The 24,176-nt window shown below is 40.3% G+C and overlaps 1 protein-coding gene across 1 annotated transcript in view; it reads left to right on the forward strand.

The window, feature by feature from the left end:
• Positions 1–24,176, forward strand: part of CSMD3 (CUB and Sushi multiple domains 3) — a 781,433-nt gene that overhangs the window by 482,221 nt on the left and 275,036 nt on the right. Inside the window, exons 22-23 of the mRNA XM_038745631.1 lie at positions 5,735–5,904; positions 14,754–14,910. Coding sequence (XP_038601559.1) covers positions 5,735–5,904; positions 14,754–14,910 — 327 coding nt within the window. The remainder of the gene's footprint in view (positions 1–5,734; positions 5,905–14,753; positions 14,911–24,176) is intronic.

The following is a 24,176-nucleotide window of genomic DNA, read 5'->3' on the forward strand; positions in this document are numbered from 1 at the left end:
GCTCAAAGAAGTTAAATGACACACAGAAGACAAGTAATGGAGGTAGAATTAGAACTCAGGTCCTTCTGACTCCCATGCCTGTGCTTTATCCAATAGGCCATACTGCTTCTTTTGATATAAAGATGTCAAAAGAAGTGAAATTTTACCAGAAGATTTATTGCACTAAAGTCTACCAGTCTTTAAACTATTCCCCAATAAAAAATTAGACTATTTTGGAAGTCACAAGAGCTCACTCAGGTCACCAGTGTGTTCAATACTGCTTTATGTTCTAATTGGTACTCGACTGGCTTGAAAGCCCTAGTGCAGCTTCTAGATTTTCCAACTTTCTCCCAGGAAGTAATTCAGACCCTGAGAGAATCCTGAACTGTAGCTCAGTAAAATTTGAATCATAATGTATTCATACTTAAAGTTGGGGAGGACCAAGTAGAGTTTTAAAAAAAAACTCCTCAGTTTTTTAAGTTGTTTTTATAAACAATTATGATAGTACTCTAGGAAGTCTTTTAGATAATATTTATTTTCATTACTTATTAAAAAATTTAGAAATTGATAAATATGCTGTCTTCATGGATTAATGAATGAAATAAAACCACTCTGTCCTAAGAGTATTTTATTTTGGGAATATCCTATAATTTTTGATGAACTTCAATTTTCTCTGAGAGACACAGATAGGATACAAAATGTAAGTTAGTGGACATGCACTGCTGTACATTTTAACTTACTGCACTCATCGATTCAATTACTTGACCTTCCAATGATGTGTGACTACAGAGGCAGTGTTCCGTAGTTGGCTCAGCAATTTTCCGGAAGCTCAAGGGTTATGAATTCTAATTATTGCTCTCTTACTGATTTCTATATAGTGAAATACCACAAAAGCTACTGGGATGACATATATGTCATCCATTTTGGCCTTTGGTACTGTTAAGGAATTGTACTTCATCATCAGAAAACATGCAAAGCAAACTGAGTAAATCCAGTCTCCTTTCTTAGTATTAAAAGTTACATTGTTCATCATTAATATGAGGGAATAAAGAAAGCATATATGCCATGGCACTACATGAACTATTGACATATTAATTGAATGAAGTAGTAATACTGAGTCCAATTACCTCAGGACCCACTTTACTCTCTAATAGTAGGATAAGCCCATTGGGAGAGGACACTCAGAGACACTTTAGAGGATTTCAGTGGGGAGGGTATGCACATTATATGCCACAGTGCACCAAGTGCCCCTATAATAATCTGAAACAATTAATTTTCATTCTCAGGTTCCTAATTTACTATTAGGGAGTTAACTGAAACCCTTGGAGAATAAAGTCAGTTGACAGTCTTTAAAAGGTCAATTTTTTTGTTGTTTAAAAACTGAACAGCAAATATGAGAAATCAATTCAGAGCCTTAATGAAATCATATCTCCTCCAGAAAACCTTCTCTGATAAACATCTCACCTCCCCACCCTATTTGTTTTCCTTTCTTTATCACCAATGTACTTAACTCCTACATCCTAAGTACTCAGATGCTCACCCCATCTCCATAGCACAGCAGTTATGTATGTATGCTTGTTGCTTCCCCTATCTTATAATTTCTATTAATATCTATCTACCTTTAGATTGTAAGCTTCTTAAGGACATGGATGATATATAACAATTTGTTGAACTCTCCCAAGAGCTTAGTAAAGTGCTCTGTAATCATTCAATCAGTGGTATTTATTGAGTGCTTTCTGTGTGCAGAGCATTGTACTAAGTGCTTAGCATAGTACAATATAACTGAGCAGATGACCATGTTCCCTACCCACAGCGAGCTTACAGTTGAGGGGACAAACACACTGCAAGTCCTCCATAAATGTCCTGATTGATTGACAAAGGCTCTCTGTTTGGAGGTTAGAACTAACTTTTATTAAAAAAAAAATATTTGTTAAGAATTTACACTTTGTCAGGAAGTGAATTTAAGGGCAGAAGTAGACACAGGCAAATCAGGTTGGACACAATCATGCCCCATATAGGCTCACAGTCTTAATTCCCATTTTATATTTGAGGTAACAGGCACGGAAAAGTGAAGTGACTTGCCCAAGCAGGTGCTGGAAACAGGAGTGGAACCAAGGTCCTTCTGACACCCAGGCCAGCTACTTCTTCATGAAATCATTACGTTTCATTCATTCATTCATTCAATCGTATTTATTGAGTACTTACTGTGTGCAGAGCTCTGTACTAAGCGCTTGGGAAGTACAAGCTGGCAACATATAGAGACGGTCCCTACCCAACAACGGGCTCACAGTCTAGAAGGGGGAGACAGAGAACAAAACAAAACATGTGGACGGGTGTCAAGTCGTCAGAACAAGTGGAATTAAAGCTAAATGCACATCATTAACAAAATAAATAGAATAGTAAATATGTACAAGTGAAATAAATAGAGAGTAAATCTGTACAAACATATATACAGGTGCTGTGGGGAGAGGATGTGGTGGCCAGGATACAGGGGCAACTGAGGGGCCTGGAGCGTGGGGGAGGGTGGGATGGGGAGACCTCAGATGGGTGCGTGGGGACAAGGGCATGAGGATGGAGGGGATGGGTGGGTGTGGGGTCCATGCAGGGCTCTGTCCCAAGAGCCAGATGATAAAACTGCCCCTCCTTCCCTCCCCACTTCCATCTGTCTCAGCCCCACACACTAACCTCCCCAGCAGCAGAACTTTCTCCCCATCTCCAGGGCAAGGATGGACTCCCCTTGACCTCCCCCCGGGGCCAGCCGGAGGGGCCCCGCACACCCACCATGTTTATACTGCATGAGCGTGCAGGACTGTGAAATGATATTTGTAACACTCGGGGCATACACAGTAAATATGATTATGGTGGTAGTGATGCTAATATGAAGCTTTCATGTGGAATCCCTAGTGGTAATAGTATTATATACTTTATGCACTATACATATTAAACAAATAGCTCTTCCATTCAACTGTATTTTATTTCCTACTTCCAAACAATAATGGAAGTTGTGGGGGCAGGCTTATTCAATTGTTTTTATTTACAGCCTACATTATACCAACCCATTTTTATTTTATCTTTGGTGACAGCAGTTGAAAAAAAAGATTAGATGACTAAGGGATTTCTTAACATCAGAAATATTAGGAATAGTTTTTATTAAGCCTTTTTTACTCTATTTATTTAATTTATTTGTACATGTCTATTCTATTTATTTTATTTTGTTAGTATGTTTGGTTTTGTTTTCTGTCTCCCCCTTTTAGACTGTGAGCCCACTGTTGGGTAGGGACTGTCTCTATATGTTGCCAATTTGTACTTCCCAAGCGCTTAGTACAGTGCTGTGCACATAGTAAGTGCTCAATAAATACGATTGATGATGATGATGATGATGATTAAGCCCCCTTTAGGTTCAATGCAAGGTACTAAATCCTTGGGAAAAACAAAATGCAGAAAGTCACATTTTCTCTGTACATCAGGAGCTTAGACTCTAATAGGTAGTGACCAAATAATTTAATAGCATATTAAATGAAACTGTTCAGGGTGGGTATTAAAAAGTACATACATTTGGGTTATGGCTGGTGGGTTTGTGTGTCATGAGGTGACACTGAGCACTAATTGAAAAAAGACTTGGAGGAGGTGGGAATCTAGAAGGACATAGAAAGTGGGGAGCACTGTGGCTTGTCAGATTTGGGGAGGGGAAGAAGTTCCAGGCTGGGGGAAATAGTGTGGGTAAGGGAATAAAAGTGGGAGAGGTGAGACCAAGGTAGACTTAGAAATATGGCTTGAAAAGAAAGAAAAGAATGATTTGGGGACTAGCAGGTAAAGTGCTTTGCACATAGTAAGCACTAAATAAATGCTATTATTATTATTATCATTATTATTGTATGAGGCAGGTTGAGGCAAGATGAGGCATGTTGATAGAGAGCCTTGAAAATGAATGTATGATTATTCCTTGATGCACAGGGAAAAGAAAAAGCTGGTGGGAAGGATTTGGAAGACAGGAGAGGTCAGAGAACCTGGGTTTTAATCCTGACTCTTCCAATTCCCTGCCTTTCCCTAGTTATAGCTGCTTAGGGGGAAAGGCAGGGAATTGTAAGAGTCAGGATTATAGCTGCTTAGGGGGAGAGAAAGGGTCAGATGTGGGAGATATCATTTACGAAGGACTGGAAGGATTTGAAAATGTACTGAATGTGAGAATGGAAAGATAAAATGGAGTTCAGGATAACCTCGGGTTGTGGGATTATAAGAAAGGGAGAATGATGAAGTAATCAACATGACTGGCAAAGTTAGGATAATGAGTATGTCTAGGGAAGAAGATAAGGAATTACATTTTAGGCAAATCGAGTTTGTTGTTGCCAAAGGAAATTTGGGTGGAGATGTACTGGAGACATGATGTGAGATTGTAGGCTAGATGATTAAGGGCTAGGGAAGTAGGCTTGGGAACAATTCATGTGGCAATGTGAACAATGGCAAGAGATGGTCCTTTCATAGAAAGTTGAGGAATGAGTTGAGGAATATTGGGAAAATACCACACTTCCCTTCCCCCTTCCTCTTTCCCCTCCCAGTCTCATTTCTCTGCCTAAGGCCATATGTACTCCCCTGCGGGTCTGAGGCTACTAGATTTTGTTGGTGCCCCTGTAAAAATGTCTATTTTAAAAGCAGAACCATCACAATTCCAGCATGAAGGCTGTTTAGCCTTTGAAATCGCATTAAGCTGTTCTGTGGTTATGTTTGAGTCCAAAAGTGTACAGATACAGTATTCAAAATAGCCTACTACTTATGAATGAACTGTTGTTATATCTCAGACCACACACACACACATACTTTATTTCTCTCTCGTTCATGCATACAGACACACACAGACATATCTATATTCATATATGTATATTATCTGTATATAATTTTGACCTTATTTTTGCAAGATTCCTTAACTAAACCCCAAATTCTGGGTTGCACCTTCTAAATCCCCAGAATCAATCCGACCCAGCTCGATCCCCTTTCTTAGATTCCAAAAGACAAATGATTTTTTTATGTCCTTGTTTCAATTAAAATAATTTGTTCTGTTTATGAATGCTGTACAAATTGGTCCAGCTTGCATTTTAGGTATATAATCTTTCATACACTTTCAATTTATACTATCTGCACACATTTTGTGCTTTTAACTTGTTTTTCCAGTTTCAAAATTATAGGGCTGTTCATTTTCTCTCACCTTGTTTAATACCTTCTGGAATTTCATGTGAATCTGTATTTTCTTGCATTCTGTAATTATTCTAGACCATAGTTGGAAAATGAACTGTTCATAGCTTGGCACTGAGATAAAATGGCTCAGTATTTAAGATTGCCAAATCATTTTTAAAGACAAAATTTTTTCCAGGGAGAAGGGAAGATGATTGAAAATGATAAAGCATAAAAGTGAACTTGCCAGATGGAAAATATTCTAGAGTATTATTATTATTATATTTGTTCAATATTGCATATTATAAAATAATGGTGTAAATAGAATGCAAACACTAATGAATAATCCAAATATCATAACATTTTTCACATTCCAGGAATCCTCAGTCTATAAAACTGAAATTATTTTGTGGCATGGATTTGACCATATATCCCCTATATGTTTAACTTTCCCTTAAGCTTAGATGTGTAGATAGCATGATAAGTTAATGGTATATTTTAAAAGGCATATGCACTTCCATACATTACATCTATCAAAATTGTAATGGTCGCCATTAAGCTAGACTTCAATATTTTGTTTTTTCTGCAGCTGAATGTGGCACATCCGCAACCAATAATGAAGGAATTTTGCTGTCGCCCAATTATCCACTGAACTATGAAAATAACCATGAATGCATTTATAGCATTCAGGTACAAGCAGGAAAGGGAATCAATATTTCAGCCAGAACATTTCACTTAGCACAAGGAGATGTCCTTAAGGTAGGTACCTTTCTGGTAAAACAAACAAACCTGTTTTTGTGCTATTTAGTATTTTAATATTTTCAATGTGAAAATAAGATGCTTGTAGATAGGTGGGCCTACCATTCCTACTTATTTACAGATTCCAAATGATTATTAGATTTGTTTTTTAAATAGTGACCATCTTTGTGCTGTTAAAGGTCATTACATTTCTAACCAAAACTAGTGAAGTCACTAACATGATTTCCAAAATCGTCATGAGTTTTAAATGAATGTGCCTCTTCTGGCACCATTTGAAACCTAAAATGATCATACAGAATGTGAATTTAATTTTCTTCAGCCCCATACTGTGTTTTCTTTCATTTATTCCTGATAATTCATTCATTGTCGTATTTATTGAGTGCTTGCTAAGTGTAGAGCACTGTACTCATGATCATGTGCTTGATAATTTTTGACTTTGAATTCCTATAGAAGCATTTTTTTTCATATCGTCAAGCATAGTCCAGGAATCGAAGAGTAGGGATCAAAACTGCAGACTCTGTGGTGACATAATCTACTAATTCAGAGGCTCTGAATTCATTGTATTTAGAGATACTTTTTGTAGATCACTAAATTTTAACTCTACTCTTTCAGTGTCACATTTGAATCATTTGTTTCTAATTACTTGGCTCTTAGAGTTGAAGCAATGACTTAATTTCCTCAAAGTTTTTCCTGGATGGCAAAGAGAATGTGGGTTCCTTGGAAAATGTCTATGTAAACATAACTATGCACAAAGTGGTGCACAAAAACTTTAACTCTAGGGCAGTTGAATATGTATTAAAAACAGGATAATTGAAATTGTTGAGAATAAATTGAGCAATTCATAATGGGTATTATGTTAGATACAGATTGCATTAAAGCATATCAGACTGATACCTGAATTTGGCATGAAGTAATTATGGTATTTGTTAAGTGTTTACTATGTGTGAGACACTGTACTAAGCATTGGAATAATAATGTTGGTATTTGTTCAGTGCTTACTATGTACCAGGCACTGTTCTAAGCGCTGGGATAGAGAAGCAGCATGTCCTAGTGGATAGAGCATGGGCTCAGGGGTCAGAAGGACCTAGCATCTGATCCCAGCTCCACCACTTGTCTGCGGTGTGACCTTGAGCAAGTCACTTCACTTTTCTGTGCCTCAGTTGCCTCCTCTGTAAAATAAGAATTAAGATGGTGAGCTCCATGTGGGAAAGGGACTGTTTCCAAACTGATTAACTTGTATCTACCCCAGTGCTTAGAACAGTGCCTGGCACATAATAAGAGCTTAAATACTATAAAAAAAAGTGTCTTGAAGCTTTCCATTCCTAGCTCAGGAATTCCACCCAAAGGGCTTGTTGGGCCTTAATCTCAGGACCTTTGTAAGAGCTTCAGAAACTAGTCAGAAGCCTTCTCTCTTTTAGAAAAAAAAAAAACCTGTAGTTGCCCACTATACTGATGGAGCTTCTTGGGTCCGTGAGCATTCATGCACACCCAAAGGGAGACGCAGTCAGAGAAGTGGAGAAAACACCAGGACCTCTGTTTTTCAAATGTTCCCCAACCCTTCCTCATTTGCCGATGCTGTCTGGGAGAAGAATCCTTAGTCTCAGGGAGCCACATAGACTTCCCAAATTTCAATGGCTTGGCACCATTCCCAGTACCCATTAAGCATTAAATGTAAATGGTATTGGCCCTTGCTTCAAGATGGTGTACACTGTTTGCAATTGTGAAGTGTTGTTTTCGACTTTAAGATCCTCCTGATTAATCACCACATAGTCAATATTATTGATCATCTTGATGAAGGCCTTGAAAGCAAAGGAGTTGGTTGCAGTGAGCTTAGCTCTCCAGGCTAAAGGTCCTGTGAGTGCAGTAACATCCCTTTGAAGCCTTGAGGGATACCTCCCTTACTAGGTGTATTCTTCTGTAGAGATTAGTTGAACAATAGGCCTCCATATTTTCTTTCACTTGTTTGAGTAGTGCTGAGGGATGTCTCTTGTTATATTGCACTCTCCCAAGTGCTTAGTATAGTGCTCTGCATGAGTAAGTGCTCAATAAATATGATTGAATGTCAGTGGGAATCAGCACCTTAGCTTTGAGGTTCACTCTGTCTCCTCACTAATCTATTACAATCCAATCTGCACTCTCTGTTCTCCTAATGTTAATCTACTTCCTCTACATCTACTTTCTCTACCTCAGTCTCTTCTATTCCACTACCAAACCTTTCCCTCCCCTTTCATATAGTACAGTCCACTATTCTCCTCACTTTCAAAACCCTCCTGAAATCATTCATTCATTCAGTCATATTTACTGAGCACTTACTGTGGCACTTACTGTGTGCAGAGCATTTTACTATGCACTTGGAAAGTACAATTCAGCAACAGAGACAATCCCTGCCCAACTACAGGCTCAGAGTCTAGAAGGGACAAGACAGACATCAAAACAAGTAAACAGGCAACAATAGCATCAATATAAATAAATAGAATTATAGATATATGCACATCATCAATAAAATAAATAGAATAATAAATATTATATATACAAGTGCTATGGGTTGAGGAGGGGGTAGAGCAGAGGAAGCGAGTCAGGGTGATGGGGAGGGGAGGAAGAGCAGAGGGAAAAGGGGGCTTAGTCTGGGAAAGCCTCCTGGAGGAGGTGAACATTCAGTAGGGCTTTGAAGGGGGGAAGTGTGCTAGTTTGGCGGATTTGAGGAGGGAGGGCATTCCAGGCAAGAGGTAGGAAATGGGCCAGGGGTCGACGGTGGGTCAGGTGAGAATGAGGAACAGTGAGAAGGTTAGCAGCAGAGGAGTGGAGTGTGCAGGCTGGTCTGTTGAAGGAGAGAAGGGAGGCGAGGTAGGAGGGGGCACAGTGATGGAAAGCTTTAAAGCCAACAGTGAGGAGTTTTTGCTTAATATGGAGGTTGATAGGCAACCACTGGAGATTTTCGAGAAGGGGGTGACATGTCCAGAGCGTTTCTGTAGAAAGATAATCTGGGCATCAGAGTGAAGTACAGACTGAAGTTGGGAGAGACAGGAGGTTGGGAGATCAGAAAGGATGCTAATGCAGTAATCCAGTTTGGATATGTTGAGTGATTGTACTAACAAGGATGGAGAGGAAAGGGTGGATCTTGGTGATGTTGTGAAGGTGAGACTGGCAGGTTTTGGTGACAGATTGGACGTGTGGGGTGAATGAGACAGTGGAGTCAAGGATGACACCAAGGTTGCAGGTTTGTGAGATGGGAAAGATGGTAGTGCCATCCACAGTGATGGGAAAGTCAGGGAGAGGACAGGGTTTGGGAGGGAAGATAAGGAGCTCTGTCTTAGACATGTTGAGTTTTAGGTGGCGGATGGACATCCAGGTGGAGATGTCCTGAATGCAGGAGGAGATTCGAGCTTGGAGGGAGGGAGAGAGAACAGGGGAGGAGATGTAGATTTGGGTCTCATCTGTGTAGAAATGATAATTGAAACCATGGGAGTGAATGTAGATGGAGAACAGAAGGGGACCAAGAACTGAGCCTTGCGGAACCCCTACAGTAAGGGGATGGGAGGGGGAGGAGGAGCCCCGAATAAGACTGAGAATGAATGGCCATAGAGATAAGAGAAGAACAAGGAGAGGACAGAGTCAGTGAAGCCAAATAAGATCTCCTCTAAGAGGCCCTTCCAAACTAAGCCCCTATCAGCTCTGCCTTCTGCTACTATGCATTTGGCTGTATAATTCTACTGAATTTGTTACTCAGCCCAACCCCATAACCTGTGTAAATTTTCTTATATTTAACGCTTTCTCTTATATCAGTTGTAATGTCTGTCTCTTCCTGTCTAATGAAAGCTTCAAGGTTAATTATTATGGGCTTACTATGTGACATGCACTGTCCTAAGCCCTGGAGTAGATATACAAGATAAGCAGGTTGGACACAATCCCTTTCCCATATTAGACTGATAGTGTAAATCAGAGGGAGGAGTATTGAATCCCCTTTTTAGAGATAGGAATTTAAGAGAAGAGCTCAAGTTTACACAGCAGTCAGGGGGAAGGGATGGCATCTACACAGTCTTTTAAATTATACTTTAGCAAACATTAATACAGTGCAGTGAACATGGTAAATGTTTAATAAATGCTACTGATTGATTGATTAAGCTGCCATACTGAAAGATCTTCCTGAAGAGGATGTCTACAATAGGAAATGTTTACTCCATTTTTGAAAATGAGGTTTAGAGCACTTAGTGCTCTAAGTACATAGTAAGTGCTTAACGAATGACATTATTGTTTTATTATTATTATTATTATTATTATTATTATCAATGTTTAGAACAGTGGATAATAAATACAATTTTGACCATCTGGTCTATATCAGTGCAGCCTCATAGAAACAGGCTGGGAGTCAAAGGACCTGGGTTCTATTTCTGCCTCTTCCACTGGGCTGTTACGTGACTTTGTATAAGACACATAACTGTTGTCCCTCCTACTTCAATTGTGAGCCCATGTGGGAAAGAACCTCAACTGACCTAATTAGCATGTATCTACCCAAGCCCTTGACACATAATATATGGTGGACAAATCCAGCATTTTTTTTTTAACAACAATCCTGGATTTTTTTTCAGTCAAATTCATACATGAATAACTGATAAAGTATCTGGCTCAGACCAGAAATATTTTCATAGTGTAGACATCCAGAAATGTTTGAAAGTAGCCTCCTTATTGATAGTAAAATTAGATGTCATACGCTTATACCCACAAGGTTAATTGGTTGCTTTGGATTTGCATTTGAGCAGTAAGCAAATATTTGCACTTCTCAGAACTTTTATATGGAAAGATGTGTTTAGAATCATCAATCAGTCGATCAGTGGTATTGAGCATTTACTGTGCGCAGAGAACTGTACTAAACTGTTTGGGAGAGTACAATACAACAAAGTTGGTAGATGATATGAGTTGCCCATGAGCTTAGAGTCCAGAAGTATCACAAAAGTTACCCTGGAAGAACATATTTAGGGGATGAGTTGCTGTGGACAATCGTACATTTTAGCACTTAATTGTGAATTTCTTGTTAATTCAATTTCTTGTTAGTTGGATCTTTAAATAAATGCACGTAGAGTTCTGTGACAATACAGTTGAGGCTTCCCAAACACAAATTGTGGTTAGGAAGTGGATTTCTTACCCCTTTGATGTGTCATGGATTCATGTGTTCAATAGTTGTTGTTTATTGCAACTTCTACAATCAGTCAATCAATGGTAGTTATTTAATGTTTACTCTGTTCAGAGTAATAATAATAATAATAATAATAATAATAACAGTAATTGTAGTATTTAAGAGCCTACTGTGTTCTAATCACTGGAGTAGATACATGGTAATCAGGTTGGACACAGTCCCTGTCCCACAGGGGGCTCACAGTCTTAATCCCCATTTTACAGATGAGGTAACTGAGGCCCAGAGAAGTTAAACGACTTGCCCAAGGTCAAGCAGCAGACATGTGGCAGAGCCAGGATTAGAACCCACATCCTGTGACTGTCAGGTCCATGCTTTTTCACTAGGCTACACTGCTTCTCATCCCGAGCTCTTGTGAGAGTAATATACACTCGAGTTGGTAGACATTATCCCTGCCCTCAAGGAGCTTGCAATCTAATGTAGGAGCCATGCATTAAAATGAAGTAAATAAATACAAATAAAATAAATAAATAGTGTAGGAGGCATTCGATAGAGGAAAAGACAGAGTAGAACAATGTACAGAGTGCTGGGGTATGGGGTGGGTAACAAAGTGCTTGAAGGGATACAGACCCAAATACATAGGAGATACAGAAGGGAGACTAAATAAGGTGGGAAAATGAGAGTGGTGGTCTGTCAGATATGAAAGGGGAAGAAGTTCGAAGCAGGAGGGAGGATTCGAGCAAGAGGTCAAAATCCAAGTGTGAATAATAAGGTTGATGTTAGCCAAGTGAAGTGTGAGTGCTGCGTTGTAGTGAGGAGAAAGTAGAAGGGAGGGAACTGATTGAGAGCCCAAAAGACAAAGGAAAGAAGCTTCTGTTTGTTACAGGCATGAATGGGCAACCACTTCAGGTTTTTAAGGGATGGGGAGATATGAGTAGAACAATTTTTTTAGAAAAATTATCTGGGCAGATGAGTGAGGTATGGACTGAACTGGAGAGAAACAGGAGGCAGGGAGTTTGTGAGAAGACTGATGCAGTAGTCAAACTGGGATAAGAGTAATGTTAGGACTAGTTTGGTAATTTGGATAGAGAAAAGGGATGCATTTTGGGGATGGTGTGAAGGAAGTAAATGACACGTAATTAGATGAGTACCATGAATTCTTCAGTTGACTTCTAGTTTTCTTGTGGAAGACTGTGAGCCCGTTGTTGGGCAGGGATTGTCTATAATTTTTGCTGAATTGTACTTTTCAAGCTCTTCGTGCAGTGCTCTGCACATAGTAAGCACTCAGTAAATACAATTGAATGAATGAATGAATACATCATTCATTTTACAGTGTACTTAAAATTTGGCTCTTCCTTCTTGCTTTTAGTCTCCTTGAATCACCTAAATTGTTTTGGTGTCCTACCCTCGTTCATTGGACCAATTGCATTTTTTGAGCACTTACCGTTCTAAGCTTTTGGGAGAATACAATACAACAGAGTTTGTAGACAAGTTTCCTGCCCATAACAAGCTTAGATTTCTCCTCATGTGTCCCATCCAATGTGGCAGTATATGGTGAATGTAGTTTTAGTATGAGGAAACTTACTACGTCCCATAACCTCACTGTGCATGATTTTTATATTGTAAAAATTGTAAATGAGGCTGACAGAACTGCTCAGGGAGCTGAATGTCCATGGCTGTGTGACCTAGTTCTCACAGCTGTAGAAAAGGTGAGGACAATATTACAGGTTCTTTAAACCTTTAGTTTTATATGGAACCTGATGCCTTGCTGCTGTGCTTCTCCGTTAGACAATCTCCAACAGGATGGACTGGTCTTTATGACTTGTTTTCTACCTCCTTGAGAGCTGCATTCCAATCCCCTCTCTACCACTTGCTTGCTGTGTGACCTTGAGCAAATAACTTGATTTCTCTATGCCTCAGTTTCCTCACTTGAAGATGGGGATTAAATATCTATTCTCCTTCTCCCGTTAACTGGGAGAGGGAAAGTATTGCCCAAATCACTTTTTTCCTTAAAAAAATATTCAGTGTATATCTCTGATCTCCTCAAAGCCTTCCAATTGTTGCCCATCCACCTGCACACCAAAAAGAAACTCCTCACTATTGGCTTTAATTCATTCAATCAGCTCTCCCCTAACTATAATAATGATGGTATTTGTTAAATGCTTACTATGTGCAAAGCACTGTTCTAAGCATTGGGGAGGATACAGGGTGATGAGATTGTCCCACGTGGGGTTCACAGTCTTCATCTGCATTTTACAGATGAGGGAACAGGCACAGAGAAGTTAAGGGACTTCCCCAAATCACACAGCTGACAATTGGTGGAACCGGGATTTGAACCCATGTCCTCTGACTCCCAAGCCCGTGCTCTTTCCATTGAGCCACACTGCTTCTCTATCTTACCTCACCGATCTCCTACTACAATCCAGCCTACAGACTTTGCACCTTTATTGCCAGCTTTGTCTATATTGATCTGTCCTATATCACCACTAACCTCACGTCCTCCCTATGGCCTGGAACTACCTCCCCCTTCATATCTGATAGACCGCCACTCTTTCCACCTTCAATTCCATCATTTAAAATCAGATCTTCTCCAAGAAGCCTTCCTAAGCTCAGTCCTTGTTCCCCTACTTGCTCTCCCTTATACACCACCTCTGTACTTGTATCTGTTTAAAAAAAAAAGGTATTTATAAGTGCTTACTATGTGACAAGTACCGTTCTAAGCACTGGGGCAGATACAAGGTAATGAGATTGTCCCACGGGAGTGCTCAGCAAATAGTACAGTTATTGATGTTAGTATCATATTGTTGAGTCATAGATTAGTGTGCTGCTATATATAATGCCTGTCTGATTCAGTGAAATTGTTTACAAACTTTGTGTATACTGTACAATCAACTATTATTCTTGAATGACCATTACTTGAAATTTGATTGATTCATGAATTTCTGTTGAATTGGAAGAGTTTCCCAGAGGTGTGGATGCGTATTCTAACACCTGCATGATTTTCCCTGCATGGCTATATAGAATAAGTTGAGCAGGACTGGTTCCACCATGCATCCCTGTTTTATCCCATTGCCAGTGGGGAATGAATTAGACAGGAAAACCTTAGTTCTGACCCTGCCAACTGTGCCATCATGAAGTAGTCTCAGAAGCTTGATTACCTTTTCAGGGCAACCACATTTGCTTAGTCTTTCCAGAGCTGAGATACTGGTGGTATCAATTAATTGTCTTCTTCCTTCTGATATTTTGGTAGTTGTTCCAACCATTGGAAAGTCATAATGCTTAGACATTTTCAGATCATTTAAGTCCATTTAAAACAGAAATGAAAAGAAACACGTTACTCCAAAACCCCAAGCAAAATAGTATCTTAGTCACCTGGAAGATTTCATGTACCATTATAAAGCCCGTACCTAATTCTCAGCAAGAATTGCACTGTAGTACCAAATGTTGACAATGAATTTAAATTAAGGTTGGTAATTTAAAATCTTCTTCAGGATATGGCAATATGACTTCTATGCCCCACCATTCAGTTAAGAGCCAATTATCCTTTAAGTATATTGTAAAAATAAATTTGATTTATAGAACTATATAAAACTGGCCAAATCATGAAAGGAACTGTATTTTTGAAAGACATTTCAAGGGCCCTTGTTATCTTATTGAGAGTTTCAACATTTTTGGCATGTGTTATTAGCCATTTTTAATTTTTTCCTTATTTTTTTTACAGATATATGATGGAAAAGATAAAACAACTCACCTGCTGGGTGCTTTCATTGGGGCATCAATGAGGGGACTGACCCTCAGCAGCACCTCAAATCAACTTTGGTTAGAATTTAATTCTGATTCTGAAGGAACCGATGAAGGTTTTCAACTTGTTTACACCAGTAAGTGCTGTAGTTTATGAAAGCAAAATGATGGAACTTTGGAGGCCGATAAACTAATGGGTTCTCTTAGGAGAGACAATAAAGCTGAAGATCAAATAGCGATCAGGTGAATTTTATCACCACCATAAATAACAACTGAAAAACTGAGTTTTGGGAATGCATGTGAAAATGAGTACAGAGGAGTTTAAACCTGGTAATTACTTGTGATATCACTGAGTCCATCTCTGTCTGTAACCAGTCCTTCAGTAGTATTGAAGCAGTGTGGCTCAGTGGAAAGAGCCCGGGCTTGGGAGTCGGAGATCATTTGTTTTAATCCCGGCTCCGCGACTTGTCAGCTGTGTGACTTTGGGCAAGTCACTTCACTTCTTTGGGCCTCAGTTCCCTCATCTGGAAAATGGGGATGAAGACTGTGAGCCCCACGTGGGACAACCTTGATTACCTTGCAACCTTCCCCACCCAGCGCTTAGAACAGTGCTTGACACATAGTAAGTCCTTAACAGATGCTATCATTATTATTATTATTAATATTACTGATAAAGTAGTTACTCTGCACTAAGCTCTTAGTAGAATACGGTAGAGTTTGTAAAATGATTCCTTACCTCGTGGAGTTTACAGTCTAGAAGGAGAGACAGACACACCCTGAAATAAATACAGATAAGGGAAGCAACAAAGATATGCACATAAGTATGGAGGTGAGACTAGGTGGCATGGATACTTAAGGACTTTGGGGGTTAAACAGGAAGGAGGGAAATAGGGAGGGAAGAAGAGATTCCAGGAAGGAAGGCATCTAGGAGGAAATTTGATGTTACAAGGCATTAATGATGTGGTCTTCTGGTTATGAAGGGGGATGAAATTCCAGGCTGGAGGGAAGGACCTGAGCTTGGGTTTGATCAGCAAGTTTGGTCCAATATTTTAGGTACCCAGAGATCAATGAATAGGTCCGTTGTTTCAAATGAAATAACTTCAAAATGTGTGTGCTATTTTGATTAGTTTACAATTGTCTTGTATCTGTCAAGTTTTCTTTCATTTATATAGGTGATTCAGAGATCGATGTGAGATAACATGGTGAATTGAACTCTTTAAAATCACCCTTCTTGTTTCAGAACCAATTTTTTGTTTGCTCCAATTCACTAAACAAATATTGACTACACTAACAAAAAGGGCAGGTCTGCCAGAATCTAATCAAATTGCTTGTAGAAAATATGCATAGAGTCTACATGATTCTTAAAATACTTTAGTAGATATTTTATTAGCCAATGCATGTTCATATTATTTGACACAGTTAGTTCTTTGCATTCAGGAATAAAAAGCATTAGGGAGTATTTGCAGTTTGAATATTTCCTAATTGGGCCTTGCGTTCACCAAATTGAAAAATGCTAACCTGGGGAGGGAAGTATATGCAATGATAACTGTCACCAGGCTGCTGAATTAAAGTCAGAGTTTTGGTTGCTGGCCAGTGGGCAGAACAAATATGTTTCTTTATTAAACATAAATCTTCTCAGAAGGATAAAATGAAAATTAATGTGAAAGTACCTAGGAAATATAAAAACACTTTGTGGATTCAAGTATCATGATTATTATCATTGCTGATAAGTCACTGCTGCATCAAAGAACCTTGAATGAAAAGGATAACAAGAACAGTATACCAACTATTAGGAACAGTGTAACCTGTGCAATAACTTCACAATTTTATATGAGCTATCTCTTGTTTCACTTTTTCTCTCTCACTAGTAAACAATATTTTGACAATTTACACAGTGTGAAGTAAATTCTATTTGTGGCGTTATAGAGTTCTTCACTTTTTTTAGATAAACATTCATTCATTCATTCATTCAAACATTTATTGAGCATTTACTATGCGCTGAACAATGTACTAAGCACTTGAGAGAGTGCAATACAACAATAAACAGACACATTCCCTGCCCACATAGCACAGCTTTACATTATATTACTGTATGTATTATACAACTGTTATAACAGTTTCCATTTATTCAATTGGCTACGTGTTAATCAATCAAGCAATTGTATTTATTGAGCACTTTCTGTGTGCAGAGCACTGTACTAAGCACTTGGGAAGTACAAGTTGGCAACATATAGAGACAGTCCCTACCCAACAGTGGGCTCACAGTCCAGAAGGGGTAGACAGAGAACAAAACCAAACATATTAACAAAATAAAATAAATAGAATAGATATGTACAAGTAAAACAGAGTAATAAATATGTACAAACATATATACATATATACAGGTGCTGTGGGGAAGGGAAGGAGGCAAGATGGCAAGATGTTAAGGTCTAAGGCTCTTGACAAAATTTTCAAGCACTGAATTTTCCACAAGTATTGTTTGTTTCACTGGATACCTGAATCTGTTGTAACCTAGGGAGGGACTTTTTACAATGAAGCTTTATGCTGTTCCCAGAATATTCACATAGCTCCATACCCCCTCCTCATCCAGGCCTAGCAAGGCTGTCTTTGGCTGCAGGGCAGACTTTCTACCCAGGGATGGCCAAACCAGGACTCAAAGGGCACACTTGGCCCTTCCCCACTCACTGTCTGGTGGGAAAGTACAGAATCCTGTCTCCGCCAAATGTCTGCTGTGTGACCTTGGGCAAGTCACTTCACTTCTCTGAGCCTCAGTTACCTCATCTGTAAAATGGGGATTAAGACTGTGAGCCCCACATGGGACAACTTGATCACCTTGTATCCCACCAGTGCTTAGAACAGTGTTTTGCATGTAGTAAGCGCTTAACAAATGCCATCATCATCATCATCCCCCACTCACCAGCCCCAGCTAGAAATGCTTGCTCTCCACTGCTCACTGCCCCACCCCCACCCATTTGAATGCCTAGTTTTTGCCATTCACCATTCCCTTCCCCTATCCCAACCCACCCAGAATGTCAGCTCACTGACAAAGGAATTGAGGGAGCGGGGATTTGCAGCTCTTGACTTTATTTTTGGTTTGTAGCCCTTCATTCTATCCATTGGCTTGGCCACCTATGGTCTAGAAAATGTAATTTTCAACCCTATCCCGTGAGGGCTCTGAGTTCTCTAGATTGTCAGCTCCCTCTAGACTGTGAAGTCCGTGGACTGTGAGCTCATTGTGGGCAGGGAATGTGTCTATCAAATCTTTCGTTTTGGGCTCTCCCAAGTGCTTAATGCAGTGCTCTGCACACTGTAAACTCTCAATAAATATGATTAAATAAATTCAATCATAGTTATTCAATTGTATTTATTGAGTGCTTACTGTGTGCAAAACACTGTACTAAGAACCTGGGAGAATATGCTTTAATGATAAACAGGCACATTCCCTGCCTACAGTAAGCTTTCAAGAATATGACAGGCTATAGGTGGTTACCCCACAGCCAGCTGGATATCATCATCATCATCATCAATTGTATTTATTGAGTGCTTACTATGTGCAGAGCACTGTACTAAGCGCTTGGGAAGTACAAATTGGCAACATATAGAGACAGTCTCTACCCAACAGTGGGCTCTCCCATGCTCTTCTCTGTTTCTGTTCTGAGCAGCTGAAGGAAGAAAGTGGTGAATGTAGGTGGGAGTAGGAAACTAGGCGATTCCCTGCTGTTTCCCGTGTTCTGACCAGGATCTCAGAACTCATGTGTCTGTTGTACTCTCCCAAACATTTAGAGCAGTGCACATTAAGTGCTCAATAAATACGATTGAATGAAAAAATTAATATGATTCCCAATTCTCTCCACACTTGGGAGTCAGAGGTCATGGGTTCTAATTCCGGCTCCGCCACTTTTCAGCTGTGTGACTTTGGGCATGTCACTGAACTGCTCTGTGCCTAAATGATCTCATCTGTAAAATGGAGATTAAGACTGTGAGCCCCACCTGGGACAACCTGATAACCTTGTATCTCCCCCAGCACGTAGAACAGTGCTTGGAACATAGTAAGCACTTAACAAATACCGTCATTAGTATTATTATTACCTGGGGATTCGAGGACACAAACTAAATTGCACACAGTTTCACTTTCATTAGGAGGGTGGGCCATCCTGCTTTAGGATTGATGGCTTTAGTGAAGGTGAATAACAACCTGATATTCTTGGGTGATGGCGAATGGTTAAGAGCAGGCATTCCTTGGTCGTGGTGAATGAGCACAGTGAAGAGGGCCTGGAAGTGGAGATTGGCAAGTCAACTCATCCCTCTGAGGTCAGAGGGAACATTGTTACTGCTGTTGCTGCTGCTAAAAGCCTAGGGCAATGTCACACTGTAGCAAAATAATCTAAAGGAGATGCCCAGCAAGTGAAGTAATAATAATAATAATAGTATTTATTAAGCACTTACTATGTGCAAAGCACTGTTCTAAGCACTCGGGAGGATACAAAGTGATCAGATTGTCCCACGTGGGGCTCACAGTCTTCATCCTCATTTTACAGATGAGGTAACTGAGGCCCAGAGAAGTGAAGTGACTTGCCCAAAGTCACCCAGCTAGAAATTGGAGGAGTAGGATTCGAACCCATGACCTCTGACTCCAAAGCCCGGGCTCTTTCCACTGAGCCACGCTGCTTCTCAGTAGAGACTTTTGCCTGTGAACCACAGTGTGAAAGTGTAAACAGTGAATGAGCTCATGAAAGTAGAGGACACACACACACACACACACACACACACACACACACACACACACACGTGCACGCATACACCCCCCCCCACACACACCCTCCCCCCACCCAAGGTTCACTGAAGATACTTTTTTCCATCATATTCAAGTTTTCCCCTTAGACTTCTTGTCAAACTTGTCAGGTTGATTCCTGGATTAACAGTTATCTATTAATAATAATGGCATTTATTAAGCGCTTACTATGTGCAAAGCACTGTTCTAAGCGCTGGGGGGATACAAGGTGATGAGGTTGTCCCACGTGGGGCTCTATCTATTATGTTTCAAACTGTTCTCATTAGTAAACTCTAGAATACTGATCAGCAAAAACATTGTAATCAAACAGTTAATCACATAATATATGTCTGATCGTAGGAAGAGTATTTCCCAAGCATCTATTGTGTGTAGAGGACTGTATTTTCTCCTGTGCAGTTTTGCAGAGAAAGATCTAAAAACATGGTCTCTGCCCTCAAGGACTTTATATACTCTGTGGTGCTGTAGGAGATTAAATTATTTTCTTGGAAATAATGTACTTATAAAGACATATTGACTTGGGTGCTGCTTCTATCCTTCTAGATTTTGTAGCATAGCCATCTGTTTTCTTTATAATTGTGACATGTTTTCTATTTGGCTGTCATAAGAGAATAAAATCATGTAAGAGAAAAAAGATTGAATGTGGTGGGTGTGTAACAGAGAGATAGAGAGACATGCACTCACAGATTGATTTAAATCAAGAAAGCAAGCATCCTTATTATATAATCTAACAATGGTGTCTCTGTTTGGAAGAGATTTACCTCACAGAATTAAATTCCAAATCAAATGGTGAATGTTTATTGTGCACGTGATTTCTACAAGCCTCCTTTCTTGATTGCCAAGTCTACGCATTTGAGTTATTGCACTGAAAAGACAGCCAGCTGAATCCTCCATGCAGATACGGCAACCCCAACATACTTATGAAAGAATCAACAATCATTTCACCCAATTGATCTAAATTATGTTTGCTTTTGTGGCTTCCGCCCTAGTCCACGTGCATTTTCATCCATAATGCAAAGTGTTATAAATTATCTTAATTCACAAAGAATATCTACTCTAAACTTCAACAGCAATTTCCAGCAACGTTTTCAAAACATTCAAAATAAGGAAGGATAGTTTTTCTCAATAAGCCATGAAAAGAGAGCTTGATTTCCATTTTATTTTGAGTAGTGATGTTTGGCAAGTGCAGAAGCTGTAATATTGCGAATGGTGAGTGAATGGCAAGAACAACAGTTATGTCTGCTAAGGCATAGCCAGGCAGTTCATAGAGGTAATTTTTGAAAAGGTCACTTGAAACATAATGATGCGTGTATGTGTATATATGTATACACATGTATATATACATTTTTGAAGTGCATTTCGTCCATATATATGTACCAAATGTACTTCAAATACAGAAAATGCTAATGCTGGGAAATTACTTCCTTTACTGGTAAATATGAGTAAATTTCTGTTGCTTATGTAGAATTTCCTTGTGACCAGATGATATCCATTATGCATAACATTATTAGTTTCTGCTTTCATGATCTAGTCTTTTTAACTGTGATGTCTGTTAAGCACATCTATATGCAAAGCACAGTACTAAGCTCTGTGGCAGATTTAAAAAATAAACAGATCCCACATGGGACTCACAGTCTAAGAGGGAGGAGAACAGGCATTTAACCCTTTTTACAGATGAGGAAACTGAAGCACAGAGAAGTCAAGTGACTAACCCAAGGTCACACAGCAGACCAGGGGCAGAGTCGGTCTTAAAACCCAGGTTTCTGGACTCTTTCCATTAAGCCACACGGCTTTCCATTTTCTGATATAAAGTTGTCTTTCATATTCTGGAAAGACAGTGCTGATGGTAAAATTCTCTACTGATGAATGTCCAATTGAAAAAGCCACTGCAGGACCCACTCTCCTGGCTGTGTTGCATGCACAAAAAGGCTGTCCTTAATGATATCATGCTTAATCTTTCAAACACTTGGCACAGTTTTAGCTTTTGCTTCCTTTTCACTCATTCCTCATGGGGCTTTTGCACATGGTATCATTTCCGTGCTTTGAACTGCAGAAAACAGGGAGAGAAGTCAGAGAATATTCTCCAGAAAGACCCTATCCAAATATTAGAGCCTGTGTGGTTCAGTGAAAAGAACCTGGGCTTGCGAATCAGAGGTCATGGGTTCTGATCCTGGCTCCACAACTTGTCAGCTGTGTGACTTTGGGCAAGTCACTTAACTTCTCTGTGCCTCAGTTACCTCATCTGGAAAATGGGGATGAAGTCTGTGAGCCCCACATGGGACAACCTGATCATCTTGTAGCCCCCGAGCGCTTAAAACAGTGCTTTGCACATAGTAAGCGCTTAACAAATACCATCATCATCATTCATTCATACAGTCGTATTCATTGAGTGCTTACTGTATGCAGAGCACTGTACTAAGCACTTGGGAAAGTATAGTACAACAATAAATACTAACATTCCCTGCCCACAATGAGTTTATGGTCTAGAGGGAGGAAACAGACATCAATACAAATAAATAAAATTACAGATTTGTACACAAGTGCTGTGAGTGGGGGAAAGACCAAAGGGAACAAGTCAGGGTGATGCAGAACGAAGTGGGAGATGAGGAAAAGTGGGGCTTAGTTTGGGAAGGCTTATTGGAGGAGAAATGCCCTCAATAAGGCTTTGAAGTGGGGTAGAGTGGTTATCTGTAAGATTAGAGGAGGGAGGGCATTCCAGGCCTGGCATCTCCCTGCCTTTCCCAACAATGTAGGCGGCACTACCATCCTTCCCATCTCACAAGCCCGTAATTTTGGCATTATTCTTGACTCCTCTCATTCAACCCACTTATTCAATCTGTCACCAAATCCTGACAGTCCCACCTTCACAACCTCACTAAATCCACCCTTTCCTCTCCATCCAATCTGCCACCACGTTAATACAATCACTCATCCTACCCTGCCTAGATTACTGCATCAGATTCCCTGCTGACCTCCCAACCTTCTGTCTCTCCCCACTCCAGTCCATACTTCACTCTGCTGCCCAGATCATCTTTCTAGAGAAACGTTCAGGACACATCACCCCCGCCTGAAAAATCTCCAGTGTTGTCTATGCACCTCCGTATCAAACAAAAACTCCTCACTATTGGCTCTAAAGCTATCCATCACCTTTTCTCCCTCCTACCTCATCTCTCCTTCTTCAACCCAGCCCACACACTTTGCTCTTCTGGTGCTAACCTTCTCAATGTGCCTCGATCAAGCCTGTCTCGCCACCAACCCCTTTCCACATCCTGCTTCTGGCCTGGAATGCTCTCCCTCCTCAATTCTGCAGGACAATTACTCTCCACCTCTTCAAAGCCTTACTGAAGGCTCGTCTCCTCCAAGAGGCCTGGCCAGACTAAACCCCATTTTTCCTCATCTCTCACTCCCTTTGCCATTGCCCCCTCCTCCCAGCCCCAATAGCACTTATGTATATACCTGTAATTTTATTTATTGTGTTGATATCTGTCTTCCCCCTCTAGACTGTGAGCTCATTGTGAGCAGGGATTGTCACTGTTTATTGTTGTATTGTATTTTCCCAAGCACTTAGTACAGTGCTCTGCATACAGTAAATGCTCAATAATTACGATTGAATGAATGAATGAATGATGGGCTAGGGGTCGTCAGTGAAATAGGAGAGATGGAGGCAAACTGAGGATAGCACCTAGAGGAGTGAAGTGTGTTGGCTGGGTTGTAGAAGGAAAGAAGCAAGGTGAAGTAGGAGGGGTAAAGGTGGTGGTCTGCTTTAAAGCCACTGGTGAGGAGTTTTTGTTTCATATGGAGGTGGATAGGCAACCACTGGAATTTTCTGAGGGGTGGGGTGATGTATCCTGAGCGTTTTAATAGAAAAATGATCCGGGCAGCAGAGTGAAGTATGGACTGGAGTCGGGAGAGACAGGGGGCTGGAAGGTCAGTAAGGAAGCTGATCCAACTTGTACTTCCCAAGCGCTTAATACAGTGTTCTGCACACAGTAAGTGCTCAATAAATATGATTGAATGAATGAATGCACTAATCCAGGTAGGATAGGATAAGTGATTGTATAAGCGTGGTAGCAGTATGAATGGAGAGGAAAGGGCAGATTTTAGTGAGGTTGCTAAGGTGGGACTGATAGGACTTGGTGGTAGTTTGAATATGTGGTTTGACAGAGAGGAGTCAAGGAAAATGCCAAGGTTATGGGCTTGTGAGTCAGAAGGATGTTGGTGCAATCTACGATGGGAAAGTCAGCAGGAAGACAAGTTTTAGGTGGGAAGATAAGAAGCTCTGTTTTGGACATGTTAAGTTTGAGGTGATGGGAGGACATCCAAGAGATGTCCTGAAGGCAGGAGGAGATGTGAATCTGGAGAGAGGGAGAGCGATCAGGGTTAAACACAGGAGGCCAGAGTCATGCTTGCTCAGGACCCAGGCTTCCAACTCCAGGAAAATTAGAGGTAAATGAGGGGACGCACAATGGATAAGGTGTGACTGGACCTTCATCCTGCCCAGGGGAGGGACGAGGGCAGCCCTCCTAGTGGGTTTTTCTTCTGCTTGCCTATAAATCTATGTGTCCCCCTCACTTCTTTTACTCCCTTCCCACCATCTTCAACTGTCCAGTCTCC

The sequence above is a fragment of the Tachyglossus aculeatus genome, chromosome 4, assembly GCF_015852505.1.
Source record: "Tachyglossus aculeatus isolate mTacAcu1 chromosome 4, mTacAcu1.pri, whole genome shotgun sequence".
Taxonomy (NCBI): Eukaryota; Metazoa; Chordata; class Mammalia; order Monotremata; family Tachyglossidae; genus Tachyglossus; species Tachyglossus aculeatus.